At 38.6% G+C, this 15,738-nt stretch overlaps 1 protein-coding gene and 1 long non-coding RNA gene across 3 annotated transcripts in view; one reads left to right on the plus strand and one right to left on the minus strand.

Annotated features, from left to right (window-relative positions):
- The window catches only part of LOC132413072 (uncharacterized), a 135,936-nt gene extending 121,768 nt beyond the window's left edge, over positions 1 to 14,168 (plus strand). The window contains exons 2-3 of the long non-coding RNA XR_009516591.1: positions 12,777 to 12,928; positions 13,727 to 14,168. This is a non-coding gene — a long non-coding RNA (uncharacterized lncRNA). The remainder of the gene's footprint in view (positions 1 to 12,776; positions 12,929 to 13,726) is intronic.
- A 730-nt stretch (positions 14,169 to 14,898) lies between these two features.
- The window catches only part of JPH1 (junctophilin 1), a 77,741-nt gene continuing 76,901 nt past the window's right edge, over positions 14,899 to 15,738 (minus strand). The window contains exons 5-6 of one of the 2 annotated variants that reach the window (XM_059994786.1): positions 15,529 to 15,625; positions 14,899 to 15,086 (exon numbers count right to left, since the gene is read on the minus strand). In XM_059994786.1, the coding sequence (XP_059850769.1) occupies positions 15,545 to 15,625 (81 nt within the window). In that variant the 3' untranslated portion in view covers positions 14,899 to 15,086; positions 15,529 to 15,544. Of the gene's footprint in view, positions 15,090 to 15,528; positions 15,626 to 15,738 lie in introns of both variants that reach the window. The other variant, XM_059994787.1, reaches the window with a different exon arrangement.

Raw genomic sequence — 15,738 nt, forward strand, 5'->3', positions numbered from 1 at the left:
GGGAGTGTTCCTCCCTCTGTTATATTTTGGAAGAGTTTGAGAAGGATAGGTGTTAGTTTTTCTCTAAATGTTTGATAGAATTCTCCTGTGAAGCCATCTGGTCCTGGGCTTTTGTTTGCTGGAAGATTTTAAATCACAGTTTCAATTTCAGTGCTTCTGATTGGTCTGTTCATATTTTCCATTTCTTCCTGGTTCAGTCTCAGAAGTTTTACATTTCTAAGAATTTGCCCATTTCTTCCAGGTTGTCCATTTTATTGGCATATAGTTGCTTGTAGTAATCTCTCATGATCCTTTGTATTTCTGCAGTGTCAGTTGTTACTTCTCCTTTTCATTTCTAATTCTATTGATTTGAGTCTTCTCCCTTTTTTTCTTGATAAGTCTGGCTAATGGTTTATGAATTTTCTTTATCTTCTCAAAGAACCAGCTTTTAGTTTTATTGATCTTTGCTATCGTTTCCTTCATTTATTTCTGATCTGATCTTTATTATTTCTTTCCTTCTGCTAACTTTGGGGCTTTTTTGCAGCTGAGATTTTTATTTAGCTATTTATTGATTTATAATTGACGTATAACTTTAGTTTCAGGTATACAATATCATGATTTGATGTTTATATGTATTGTGAAATGATCACCACAATATGTCTGGTTAACGTTCATCACCATTAATAGGTACAATTTTTTTTTTCTTCTGAGAACTTTTAAGATTTGTTCTTTGCAACTTTCAAATGTACTATAAGATAGTATTCTTAACTATAGTCACCATGCTGGACATAATATTCCCCATGACTTATTTACTTTATAACTGGAAATTTGTGCTTTTTGACCCTGTTCATTCGTTTTATCCACCTCCACCCCCACCTCTGGTAACCAGAAATCTGGTCTGTTTCTATGAGGCTTTTGTTTTTGTCTTTAAGATTCCACATATAAGTGAGAGCATAAGGTATTTGTCTTTGTCTGGCTTATTTCACTGAGCATAATGCCCTCAAGGTCCATCCGTGATGGTTGCAAATAGTGAGATTTCATTCTTTTTTTACGGCTGAATAATATTCCACTGTATGTATACGTGTATGTATATAGATACCACATCTCTTTATCCATTCATCTGTTGGCAGACAGTTTATTTCCATGTCTTGGCTATTGTAAACAATGCTGCACTTAACATAGGGATGCATATATCTTTGAATTAGTGTTTTTGTTTTCTTTGAATAAATACCCAGATGTGGAATTGGTAGTTTTATTTTTAATTTTTTGAGAAACCTCCATATTTTTTTTCCATAGTGGCTGCACCAATTTACATTCCCCACAATACTTCCCAAGGATTCCCTTTTCTCTACATCCTTGTCGACACTTGTTATTTCTTATCTTTTTGGTAATAGCCATTCTAACAAGTGTGAGGTGATATATCACTGTGGTTTTGATTTGCTTTTCCCTGGTAATTAGTGATATAGAGCATCTTTTCATATACCTGTTGACCATCTGTATGTCATCTTTGGAAAAATGTTGAGATCCTATGCCCATGTTTTAATCAGATTTTTTTTTGCTATTGTGTTGAACTGATATATCTATATATTTTGCATATTAGCCCCTGATCAGATATATGATTTGCACATATTTTTTCTTATCCAGTAGGTTGCCTTTCACTTTGTTGATGGTCTCTTTTGCTGTGCAGAAGCTTTTTAATTGTATGTAGTCCCACTTGTTTATTTTTGCTTTAGGTTTAATTTTTGCCTTTGCTTTTGGTGCCAAAATCAAAAGACCATTGCCAAGACTGATGTCAAGGAGATTACCACCTATGTTTTCTCCCAAGAGTTTTATGATTTCAGGTCTTACATTCAAGTCTTTAATCCATTTTGAGTTAATTTTTGTGGATGGTGTAAGATAGTGGTCCAGTTTCATGCATTTGCCTGTGGCTGTCCAGTTTTCCAAACATCATTTATTGAAGAAACTGCTCTTTCCTCATTGTATATTCTTGGCTTCTTTGTCTCAAATTAATTGACCATATATGCATGGGTTTATTTCTGGGCTCTCTATTCTGTTGCATTTATCTATGTTGCTGATTTTGTGCCATAAAATGCTATTTTGATTACTATAGCTTTATAATATACTTTGAAATCAAGGGGTGTGATGCCTCCAGCTTTGTTTTTCTTTCTCAACATTGCTTTGGCTATTTGGGGTCTTTTGTGGTTCCATACAAATTTGGGGATTGTTTATTTCTGTGAAAAATGCCATAAGAATTTTGATAGGGATTGCATTGAACCTTTAGATCGCTTTGGGTACTGTGGACATTTTAACATTAATTCTTCCAATCCATAAAGACAGAATATCTTTCCATTTATTTGCATCTTCTTCAGTTTCTTTCATCAATGTCTTAGAGTTTTCAGTGTACAGCTCTTTCACCTCCTTGCTTAAATTTATTCCTAGGAATTTTGTTCTTTTTCATGTAATTGTAAATGAGATTGTTTTCTTAATTTCTCTTTCTGAGAGTGTATAGAAGTGCAACCAATTTTTGTATATTGATTTTTGTACCTTGCAACTTTACTGAATTAATTTATTCTAACATTTTTTTGGTGGAATCTTTAGGGTTTTCCATATATAATATGTCATCTGCAAACAGTGATAATTTTACTTATTCCTTTCCAGTTTGGGTGCCTTTTATTCCTTTCCCTTGCCTAATTGCTATGGCTGGGACTTCCAATACTATGTTGATTAAAAGTGGCAAGAAGTGGGCATTCTTGCCTTGTTCCTGATCTTAGAGGAAAGGCTTTCAGCTTTTCACCATTGAGTATGATGTTAGCTGTGGGCCTCTCATATATAGCCTTGTATTATATTATGGTGAGGTACATTCTTGCTATATCCACTTTGTTAAGAGTTTTACCAAAATGGATGTTGAATTTTGTCATAAGCTTTTTCTGTATCTATTGTGATGATCATATGATTTTTATCCTTTATTTTGTTAATGTGGTGTATCACAATGATTGATTTGTGGATGTTGAATCATCCTTGCATCTCTGGAATAAATCCCACTTGCTCATGGCATATGATCCTTTAAATGTATCATTGAATTCTGTTTGCTAATATTTTGTTGAGGATTTTTGTGCCTATGTTCATCAGAGATATTGGCCTATAAATTTCTTTTCTTCTGGTGTCCTTGTCTGGTTTTGGTATCAGGGTAATCCTGGCCTCTTAAAATGAATTTGGAAGTGTTCCCTCATCTCCTATTTTTTGGAAGAGTTTGAGAAGGATTGGTATTAATGCTTCTTTGAATGTTTGATAGAATTCCCCTGTGAAGCTATTTGACCCTGGGCTTCTGTTTGTTGAAGTTTTTCATTACTGATTCAATCTTGTTACTAATAATCAGTCTATTCAAGTTTTCTAATTTGACATGATTCAGCCTTGGTAGGTTGTATATTTCTAGGAATTTATCCATTTCTTCTAGGATGTCAAATTTGTTGGCGTGTAATTTTCATGGTTGGCATATAAATTTCATCTTTTATGATCCTTTGTATTTCTGTGGTATCAGTGGTTTCCTCCTTCACTTCTGATTTTGAGTCCTCTTTCTTGGTGAGTGTAGCTAAACCTTTGTCAACTTTATCTTTTCCTATATGTAAGGTTGAAATTATTTTTTGCTACCATTTTAATAGTAGCTGAGATTTTTTAATGGGGATTAAATGATAATAAAAATTTACTGTTTACTTAACAAGAAAAGTTCAACCGTGTTATTAAGGATCCAAGCTCTTTCCAGCTTTCTGCTCCCCTGTTCTTGTTGAGTTTTTGTTCTTATGCTTGTTCCCTCATGATCGCAATATGGTGGCCATAGCAAATAACATCACATCTACACCCAAGACAGAACAAAAGTGCATGTTGCAGCACCATTGAGTTCTCTGCTATGTATCTTTTTTTATCAGGAAAGCAAAAAGTTTTCCAGAAGATTCAGCAGAGTTTCACTGGCCAGAATTAGATCACATGGCCACCTCCAAGGATTAAAAAAGCCCAAGAAAGCAAAAATTTGGCAAGGAGGAACAAGATTGCCTGATAATCATTCCCTACCCTAGTGGGAGATTTTTTAATTTTTTATTTATTTATTTTTTTTGTGTTACACGGGCCTCTCACTGTTGTGGCCTCTCCCGTTGCGGAGCACAGGCTCCGGACGCGCAGGCCCAGTGGCCATGGCTCATGGGCCCAGCCGCTCCACGGCATGTGGGATCTTCCCAGACTGGGGCACGAACCCGTGTTCCCTGCATCGGCAGGCGGACTCTCAACCACTGCGCCACCAGGGAAGCCTGGTAGATTTTTTAAGCAGCTGAGTTTTTGGAATAAGGTTTTTGGCAACTTAGAATTCTGGTTTATCCAGTGATTTATTATTTAACTGTAGATCAGTAGATATGTTCATGGGTAAGTAGGTAGTCTCTCTGTTTTCTAGGGGATAAGAGAAATGAAAGACCATTTTAGAAGAAGAGATGTTTTTGCCTTTTTGGTATCCTAGGTCCTGCAGAAGCCTAATTCCCTTTCTTTTCATTCCTTTTTTTCTCTTTTTAAATTTCAGTAAATAAATAGTAGCGCTGTCTATATAATGATTAAAAATGACTGGTGGATTTAAATTTAAATTGCTTTTTGTTGTTGCTTTTTAAATTTATCTGTGAGTGCAGCAGTGGGCTCAATTGCTCAGGAAGCTGAAACAACAGGAAGGTGGACAAAGCAGCCAATTCCACCTCGTGCAGGAAGGGGCTTGTGCAGTAGTGATTAGCAGCTGCCCCTTTACTGCCCTTGGACTCGGTGGCAAAGCCTAGGCTCCTCCTTATAAAGAAAAACTGTCTTGACCCTTCATGGAAGATAGCTTAAGCATTCACAGATATTTATAGTAGTTTAGTCACCAAATTCCTTGTTATAGAATCGATTTAAAAATTGTGCATTTGATGTTATATTCAGGGACCTCAGACTCAGTGATAAAACAAGTTATTATGGTAACTTGAAACACCTTTGTATTAAACCTCAAATTAGTGAAATTAATGACAAAGTAGTTATTGTTTTGAAGGGAGGCAAATTTTAAATATCTCAATTAAAAAATCTTCTGAAGATGGATCGTGGCAATGGACGTACAATGATGTGAATATACATAATGGCACTAAATTGTATACTTAAAATGGTAAACTTAGGTATATTTTGCCACAATAAAAAAAAATTCTGAACGTAGTCTTGTTGAGGAACCTACTGTAATGAATAGGTAGAATAATTTGTAAAGAGAAGAGCAAATAATTGCATATCAGTGGATGTTTTCCCTTTACGCTCAGTACGTATCTTGAGTATCTTGATCGCAAAGCGTTCTCTTGCACTTTGGACCTGTACACCCAATGGCGTTCTCTCCATTTGGCCTGTCTCACCAAACGCCTCCGATCTCAAACTGAATTCAGTGTCTTCAGTTTACCTGTGCACACTTGTTCCTCCTCCCACCTTCCCTGTCTTAGTTAAGGGGCCTAAGAAGCACCCAACTGCGCCAGCTTGAAACCTGGGTGTCGTTCTTGAATCCACATTTTCCCTCAACCTCCACACCCAATCAGACACCACTTCGAGTTAATTCTATCTCCTCAGTGTTGCTGTAATCTGTCCATTTCTTTTCACCTCCACAGTTGCCACTCTAAGGTAAATAAGGAATCAGGAACTCTTCTCTCCAAATGAGCTCCCAGCATCCATTCTGCCATCCGCTTATCTTAATGTCTGAAAAACGTTCAAGGTGTTAAGAAACACTCAAAAAAATCATTTTATTGTGGTAAGACCACTTAACATAAGATCTGCTCTCTTAATAGATTTTAAGTGTAAAACAGAGTATCGTTATCTACAGATAGAATGTTGTACAGCAGATCTCTAGAATGTCTTGCTTTACTGAAACTTCATACCTGTTGATTAGAAATCATTTTCTTAACCAATAGATGATCTGTTGGTTTTCTTGGAAACATCATCAAATTGCTTAGCAAACTTTACAAAGGCACTCAGCCATAGTTTTTGCCAAATGGAAATGAGTGACATCTCAACTTCTAAAACTATGTAAAACTTCTTACTCTTCCACAAAATATTCACCCTCCCCCCCATTTAGCATAGTAATATTAACACTGTAAGACAAAAAAAAAGGGGGGGAGTGATATCTTCAGGGCAAGTTGTGGAAGATGGCTCTCTTACACTAGTCTGTGAGTTGCCCAAGTGGGCAAGGTGATTTCAGTTTTACTAATTCACTTATCAGTCTTATTGGACATATATGTGTACCAGGCACTGTTGGGGCAGAGACATGGGACAAATTCCCCACCCATGAGGAGCGCACAGCCTAGTAGTAGAGACAGATTTGAAAACCAGATGATTTATGCAATGAAGTGCTAAGAGTCAAGCAAGGTGGTCTGGAGTTATTGAGGAGGGACATTCCATGGAACCCGGGAAAGCTTCCTAGAGCTGGAAAGTAAAGAAGATCTGGACTTGAGATCCAGTGCTGCCTCCAAATCCAGCCCTTTTTCCATTTCAGCTAAGAATGTAATCGATGTGGCAGGCACGGGATTTAAAAAATCTCGTTATTTTCATTTGCATTTCCCTGGCTGTCCGTCAGGTTGAGCATCTTTTTATGTTTATTGACAGCGTATATTCTCCCTTCTGCGTATTGTCTATTTTTGCCATTTGTGGAAAATCCTAATGTTGAAAATAAACTCAGAGGCAGATAGGGGGCTTGTCTGACGCTGATTGTAGGACTGATTTCTTAAGTCCTACACACATCTCCTGACAAAAAATAAGGATCAGGATGTTTTCCTAACCCCACCCCCACCCCCCGCTTCCTGCCAATATCTGTCTTCTCTCTGATAACTCAGCTTCCTCTTCTAGCCTGGTGGTCTCTGAGGAAGGTCGGATGGACATGACGGAATCTGTAAGTGCAGACACTGTCATCATCTTTAACTGCGTAGTTTTATTCTTCTGTTAAGACGAGGGGAGAAAGTCTACACAGATGGACAGAGGGAGTTATGTGTAGGTTTGCAAATGTGAGCACTGTCTGATAAAACGGAAGTTTCTGAGTGTGCAAATCTTAGAGAATGAGGTCCAATTTCATATCTGGCTTGAGAGATATATCTATAGACAAACTACTACATGGATCTGAGAATGACTCTCATTCATGTAACAGAAAATGCCTGAGACGTCAGTGTTTCATCCCAACTAATCCTGATGACTCAACCTCCAATGTCGTCTTGCCTGATGGCAGCCAGAAGGGCTCTCCACCTGCGCCCTGTGTTCTAATCTCTCGGTGGCCAGAGGAGAGAGCCGCTGAGATGTAGGGGAAGGGATATCCAGGACTTGGAGCCGGAGGCACCTGGCTGGGAGTCTTGGCTCTGCTCTCTATCAGCTGTGTTTTGTTAAACAATTCTCTCCACCCCTCTGGGCCTTGGTTTTCTCGTATGCAAAATGGGGAGAGCGCTTCGTAGTTCCCAGAGTTGTTTTACGGATCAAATAACATGATTGCTATACACACATGAGGTACGCATGTATTCTTTTTCACTCTTCTGTCTTCTCTTTGCCACAAGCCAAGGGCCTTGGCTGTAGTCGGTGCTTGACACATGTGTAGTGCTTGATTCCATACAGCAGTGGTTCTCAAAGTATGGTCCCCTGGCCAGCAGCATCTGCATCACTTGGGAACACGTTAGAAATGCAGAAACCCTGACCTACTCAATCAGAAACTGCTGTGGGACTCAGCAGCGTTTGACATCCAGGTGATTCTAATGCTCGTTCAAGTTTAAGAACCACTGCAAGTCTCCTTCCTGCTGTGGTAAATATAGAATGAGATTTGGTGAGAGGGGAAAAAAAGTGTTTAATGATATAAAAGCTATTTAAAGTCCCAGAAGGTGACTTTCATCTAATGTGAGGTTTTCCTTAAAATAGTGAATACAGTGTTTCAAGAAGGAGAACTGTTTCCTGCTACCCTTTGGAGAAAAGCAACCACCTTTAGCTTAATGCAGGGTTTGAGATAAGCTATCTGGACGTGGCTATCCACCGGCTTAGAGCAGATACCTTCTTACCCTCTTTTCCGTTCTTTTTCTATAAATATTAATGACAGAACTTATAAACTAATGGATGCTACACTAACTACTGAGCTCTGGGAGATCTGACATGATGCTGTTTTTGCCATGCTATTATTTCTGATTAAATATATTTTAATTTAAAGGCACAGCCACTTGCCTATGTTCATAACCACAGAGATTAAACATAATAGCGGGGCCCATTAACACACTTCTGGGTATCAGTGAAAATCTTGACGCTCTACATGGATCAGGAAGCTGGCTCCTACAGCTAAGAGTGTCATCACTCCGGCAAGCCTTTGTCAAGCTTGTTTCCAGTACGCCTTAACTGTATCTTTTATTATAAAGTTTCTGTGATTAATAGACACTAATGAATAGTTGTACCTAGTGTATATAACGAGTGTTCCGTATTATTAAATATTCCTAAGCTTCTTAGGAGAAACGCATCAATACTCACCAGTAAACCTTCTGATGATCATTATAAGCTTTGATTTTTAACTGTCTGCCCTTTGCTTTTCATAAGGAACTCATTTAAATGATTTAAAGTACAACTGATTCTCTATGCAGATACATTCCTTTGGGCAGGACCTGATACTTAATAGCCAAAGAATTTCATTTCAGTGAATGTAAACAAACATGAATTGAGTAATCATGAACAATAAAGAAAATAATTTAGGTGATACACACAAACTTTATTTTACACTTGATGAAGCATAGTTTTCTTTTGGAGAATTGCAAAATGGGGCAGAAGGTAGGAAGCTTTTATTGGATAAAGAATAAAGAACAAGGAAAAGAGAAATTGAACATATCTAATTGGCTGGAGCCGCAGAGTCAACTTTGGGGTGAGAAGGTCTAGGTTGGCTTGGTGTTTGGGGGTTGATTGGCTGACTGTATATATTGAGTTTCTGGTTAGGCGGAGCAGGGACTAGAAAGTTATCTACGTTTTGGTTTGCTGAACTGGTACCCTTGGCAAGAAAAGAGTCCATCTTGGGCCTAGGAGTTTATTAATGAAGGAAGAAGTAAACATTGCTAAGAAAGGTGAAAGTGTTAAGTGTAATCGTACCTGCTATATGTTGAGAGTCTACCAGGTGCCTCTCCTAACCTCCTAACCTCTTCTAACCTCTCCTGACTGAAGTTACCTATTTTGATTCTTACAAAAACACTATGAGGCAGATATTATTGTTCCCATTTTACAGACACCAAAACTATCCTTAGAGGGTCCCAAAATGGACATGAGATGTTTGGTGTTGGCATATCCTATGAATATGGGGATGACTCAAAACGAAGTGTCGCTGGTTTCATAAAACTGCATCTGAGAAAGTGATGTGCCTGCTTTTGAGGCCTTCTTGTGCTTCTCTATTTGAATTAACATCCTCAGTTAAGTTGACCTGTTTGTCAAACTGCACTGGTGCGTTGTGTGTGTCTAAGCTTGCCCCTGGTGTGGGGAGCCTGATAAGGAGCCAGGCTACGATTAGGTGAGATGGAGAGCTGGGGACTCCCGGGGCACAGGGCATTGGGCAATGTACTGAACACACAGGTAGCGTGAAAACTCCTGAGGGCCTGAAGCAGGGCAGCAAATAGGTTTCGAGTACTTCCTTTATAATTTACTCAGGTAGTCTTTGGAAGTCAACACAAATACAGGTAAATTTATAGAGTAAACCAATAAAAACTTAAACATATAGTCTTCTAGGATCTATTCTGGTTAGTAATACTCTTTTGTGAAGGAAGAAATGGACATGATTATTAGAAAAAAATGGAAAGGTAACTCAATGCACAAAAATTCTAATAAAAGAAAGCCAAATTGCAAAGTAAGGAAATATTCTTAGTGCACAAGAGAAATTAAAAAAAAGTTAAGAATTCCTCACATTACTTGTTGTATCCTGACAAAACCAGCTGGATGTAGTTAACACCAAACTTTTATTTGAAGCACAAATATGTTTCATTCTTTAGTGCTTTCTCGTGTTGAGATTATTTCCCAAATTCTTGCTTGGTTTCAGTGGATTGATGAGTAACGACAGACTTAAGTGATACTTGTTTATCCTTTTGAATATTGTATGGATTTGTAGGTTTCTAACCTCTCCTAACTTTTATTTGGCTCAATTATCCAATTTAAAACTGCTTTTCAAATGCCACGTCTAGTTCTTAGGTGATGGGGTCCACCACCCCTTAGCTCCACAATGATGCTACATTTGAGCATCTTCTTGGCCTTTATCACCTTCAGAAACAGCTACCTGATTTCTAGGTATTTGCTCTAGCGGTCAGAGCGATTGTTAAAACATGCCTAGAACATGAGAAGATTAGATGACTTTGTGGCTTCTCACTTTTGCCTCCACTTTTACTGAATTAGGGACGTGATACTTAATCAGATTCTTTTCTTTCAAATATGTGCAGTAAGTGGCAGGAATGTGATACATATAGTCTTAAACTAAAGCCCTCTTCCACTGCTTTCCCTGAAGCAAATATCGTCATGAATTCCACTGAATGTTCAGTATTGTTCTTGATAATTTCCTGAATGAGTTTGCTTGGGACAAGGATGCAGACAAGGAAAGACTTGTACCTCAACGTTGTAGTCATCTTCCACTGATTTTATCTCTGCCTACACACCCTCTCTCCAAAATTCTTTTCAAAGATGGATAATACTCTTCACCACAGTAAGCAAACAGCCTTATCAATCACTAGCTGACCAAATCTCTGGCCCTCACTTTCTGTGTTAATTCTACTAATAGTTTACCTAAATGAGACTTGGGATTCCGAGAGAATACCAAGGCAATTCTATGGGACACTAAGATAAAGTATTCAAAAGAACGTCATGATATACATCTAAATCTTTTAGGCCTTCTCTGTGCGGTTTCTGGGTTAATCCTAGAGATCAGGTTCAAACACAACCCATCCCAAGTTCATTTGTAAAATGCCTCTTACTCCAAAATACCAAGCAAGATAGCACTTAAGAACTAAACATTTATTAATAATGTTTAGTATTTTTTAAGGTTCAAAAATCAACATCTTATTTAAATACCTAACTAAAAGTTATGAAACTTAAATATACTTAACATTTAGGATTTTAAGTACCTTATTCAGAACTTTCGATAGTCTCTGTTATAGTTACATCAACTGAGTAGCATTCAGGAACTTACGGAAATGGGCTCATTCAACCCATACTGTTACCTTGAATTTCATCGTATTTTCTGCCTTTTCATGGCTGATCAGTGTGACAGTCTGGAATAATGCTAGTCAATATATGAAATGAAAAAGCACAGCATTTAGAGTCATAGCTGGGACTCTGATACAAATATTCGTAACTTTTTGGCTACATGACCTTGGGCAAGTCATTTACCTGCAGGAAATCGTTCACAGGGACCTTGTAAGACTCTAATGAGACGAGAAAGTTCTTTGTGTAAAGCAAATGTCTCGCATCCTACTATATTAAAAATCACATTTTAGTGTAGAGACGGAGCTCTGTAAGTGTGGCCTTCGATTTTCCCAGTGAGAGACTCAATGACTACCACTAAAGAACATCATATGACCTATGGCATAATTAACCTTTACAAAGAGGCCTTTAGTGGGATCTTACTATATATTTTTTAATGTGTTCGAGACACAGGAATTAAAATTTCCCCTAGTTCTTCCAATTAGTAAAGGCTAACATGTACGAAGCAGTTCCTATGTGCCAGGTACTGTACTAAGCACTTAAGGTAAATAAGCTCATCTCCTCCTCCGATGAGGTCAGTGCTGTGGTTCTACCCATTTTACAGATGAGGAAACCAGGGACACAGATTAGAGAAGAATTCCTCCATCAATCATGACCACAGCCAAAACTTCACCCATATTCACTGCATTCTATATACGCTGATATTTTCTCCTACTCCCATATGTCAGACCCCTGTAGAGGCTATGACAGAATCCTAAGTCCTTTCTGGTACTTTGGGGGTAAGAAGGACATGCTGGACATAGATAATTGATACACCTGGGATCATCGAACACAGCCTGATGGATCCTTACACTGTCCTGGCAGAATATGCCACGTCCACGGCTGCCTATGAAGTTGGAGAGAAGAGTCTACACCGCTTTGCAGAGCCTGGGGGAGGGCTGCGAGTGCACAGGTTGAGCCTAGGGAGCTGCTCACCACGACTCTTGGAATAGCTGTTGTACGAAAAGGGCACGCAGAGTATTTTCCAGATCTCCCAACCACACGGTCTTCACCCTAGCTTTGGCTCCAGCCACCGAAACACGTGGTTTGGACACGAATCTGGAGTCGATAATCTTTCTAGCACCCTGTGCTTCTCCCGCCTGCTCCAAAGTAGTCTGTCCTGTGTTCTGTTCCCTTAGGATTTGCTAGGAGATGAATCACGTGAGTTGATAAATCCGTTAACACCTAGAGGCGGTAACTGGGCATTGCTTACGTGGGGGTCTTCGATACCTCAGCCCTCAACAAGAGTGGCTCACTTGGGAATTTAAAAGCGCTGTGGCAGCTCCGTGGGAGGCTGTTCTGGAGAAGGTCCGTTTATTGTACTTCACAGGCTGCCTGCTGATGCGTGGAGCCAGCCGAGGCCAGCACCGAGGATGGCTTCAAAGGCTGCAGGTTCTAGTGGCAGCAAGTTTATTCAGCTGCACTTTGGACCTAAGCAGCAGAGGCCAGAGCAACATAGTAATTTCTTTGGGCCACAATGGTCAGAAAACTGTAACTGAAAAGTGCCCACGCAGGAGAGACTTACTTCATCTTTAAGTTTTCCTTAAAAACAGGAGCAGATTCAAAACCCGGGATAAGGCACTAACACAATTAACGAAGGCAGTAAAGCAGAGCGATGAATCTTACTTTGCAAAATGATTCCAAAGGCCTAAGATGAAAGAGACGAAGAAAAAACTTAATGGTGCAGCGTAAGACCTTCTGCCAGGTGGGTTCTTTGAGCACTGCGCCCCCCCCATTTCTATTATTAATTTCTCAGCAGATCTTTCTTTCACCACCATCACCTGCCAAAAATTCCACATAACTCAAGACAGTAATTTACTCATAAAGGAAACACACCTGCAACTTTATTAATAACCAACGTTTTTTTTTTATTAGAGCAGATACAGTTGTGAAAACTGTACATTATACATTTTGGTTTCAAGGATTATAAATAACGGAACTCGCAGGTAGGGAGTTCTTTTTCACAGCAAGAAACTTTAAATAAACAAAGTCATGTTTTATTAAGTACATTGGCAGACTTCATGTGCTGTCCAAAATGTAGAGTACAGTATAACAACCCATTAGAAAGAGCCTTTCATGTAAAATACAGCTGTGCACATTTTAGAAAAATACCAACAATTTGAGCTTTGTTTTTAAAAAAGCTTATAAATCATACATACATTTATAAATGGAACCAACATGCTCACTTTATAAACATATCCTTTATTATCTGTTACCCATTATTTTCCAAAGCATTACACATTCGAAATAAACACTTAAGATTAAATATTTTATTTAATTTTTTTAAAAAATCAGCTTTCCCAGCATCAAGAGCGATGGGGTGAGGAAGGAGCAGTGAGAATATTGAGACTGACACAGGAACTGAAACGTTTCTTGGGGGAAAACGTATACTTCCTAAATTTAAAAGTCAAAGCAAAATGTAAAAAATAAATAAATATACAAGTTGTAATTTTCATTTGCTCTCTTTCTGCTTTCTTCTTTATTCCATATTGGTCACACCCAGGATTCTCAACATATTGTACTTCTGCAAAAAACACCACTGCGTTACTGCCCTGCAGGTGACAAAGCATTCAGTCCACACCTGTGCTAATACGGGAATTGTCTCTCCTGCGTCGGAACAGTAGCAGATAAGGTAAAAAGAATTTGATTAAACCATGCAGATCGTGAAAATGTTTAGGAAGAGCTCCCTCTCCTCAGTAACGTCTTACCAAGATTGGACAGATAACTTACCTCCCCTGATTTTCTTTTTAAATAAGTATTTTTATAAAGACCACGTAGTTTCTCTAAATAAGCATGCTTCTGAGTAATAAAGAATAAATTATAAAACAGCAAAAAAATCAGATTATGTCAGAATAACAAAGGACTGCAAAAGACAGATACTTAAAAATTGTCTAAGCCTTTAAAATGTGAAATACAGTTACAAAAGGACTTTGAAAAACATGAAAGGCGTAAAATTGAGAAGCACTGATTTTAACAAAGCTTTATGCTCTACCTGAACGTATTCAACAAAAACTTAAGTTTGGGGGAGAAAAAAAAAAGAGCAGTTATTAATAGCATCTTGCTTAACTTTCATGGGAATTAACATAGCTACTGACAAGATTTTATTTGGTTGGCAAAGTACGTCAGCAATGAAACTGAATCCTTTAAACACCGATTACTGCAATCCATGCAACATTTTGACTCTACTTCTTAGAATTCTCTCGTGTTTCAGCTTTTAAAATTTAGCACCTCCTAAGTGCGTAAATAATTCATCTCAGTAGTGTTAAAAATGTTTAAAGTTAAATTATTTTTAGGTAGGTGTAATGCCTTTCAAATTGCTAACTTTTAAATAGCCTTTTACAGGTTTAGGAAGACTAAACGACACGAAGAATGATGTATTGCTATCAAAATAAACACATTTTCTCTAGCAGTCTGTTGTTTCTTTTCCTTGAGATGCGACACATGTGCTTCAGCCAGCCGGGACCGCATGTTGAAGATGACTATACATCGGATTTAAATAAACAGCAGAAATGAACATCATCGTGCACAAGCCAACGAAACCTTCTCTCCCGGGACGTTCCAGGAGATGAGAAAGCAGCAGGTCATGGCATAAGACTGGTGAGTGATGCGGCTACCTACTTCTTCTAATGAGACAGGAGTGAATGCTGGAACCACGGCCACAGCAACACAATCCTCCGACCGCATTCCTCGGGCAGTCGTTTGTTTCCCCAGCTCCCTACTAGAATCGTCAGATGGTAAAATAGTAAGGCAGCTGTTGACTTCCATCAAAAAAAAAAAAAAATGCAGCTCCATACATTTCCAGTTTAGTCACACTCTGCTAGGACAGATGGAGTAGCCAATGCCAGGAACTTCGCCGGATGGGGCTGCTTCAGCAGATTTTAAAAAAGAATGATTATTAAGTTTTGCTCTCCAACATGGCTGCTTGCTTCAGCTCCCAGAGGACCCCAAAGCATTCCCAGGGGGACCGAACGGGTCCTCCGGCTGAATTTCCCCAGTTTCATCTCTCTCTCTGGTGATCCCATCCTAATTCCAAGCCTCCTTCCCTGTGTCTGAGTCTGACTGCGGTGTGCCATTTAAAGGGCTGATGACACCACCGCAGAGAACTGTGGGCTAACACCACTAGTTGTCATGACTTCACTGAAGGGTCAAAACAGTTACATCATTGAGTAACTATGTTGAATCGCATTCAGACACAGCCACAATTAAAGTGAAGGACAATACGTAGTTGTTAAAAAAAAAAAAATTGAATACGGGGAAAAAATGTTATATATTGTGATTTTATAGAGAAATGAAGGCTGTTCTTACCTTTTCCTAATTCCAATCAAGTTAGAAAGTGAACAAAAAGAATGGCCAACCCGATATTCAACAGCATGACGAGGACAATCATGATTGAATTAGGGCCCTGGAAACGAAATAGAACAAAACAAGTGTCACTTTTCCATGTTAACGGCAGTAAATTAGCTCACAAAACCAATTACCAAAAATATTTAAAAAGACCCAACACAGCTGCAGTAA

Source organism: Delphinus delphis, chromosome 17, assembly GCF_949987515.2.
Source record: "Delphinus delphis chromosome 17, mDelDel1.2, whole genome shotgun sequence".
In the NCBI taxonomy this organism is placed as follows: Eukaryota; Metazoa; Chordata; class Mammalia; order Artiodactyla; family Delphinidae; genus Delphinus; species Delphinus delphis.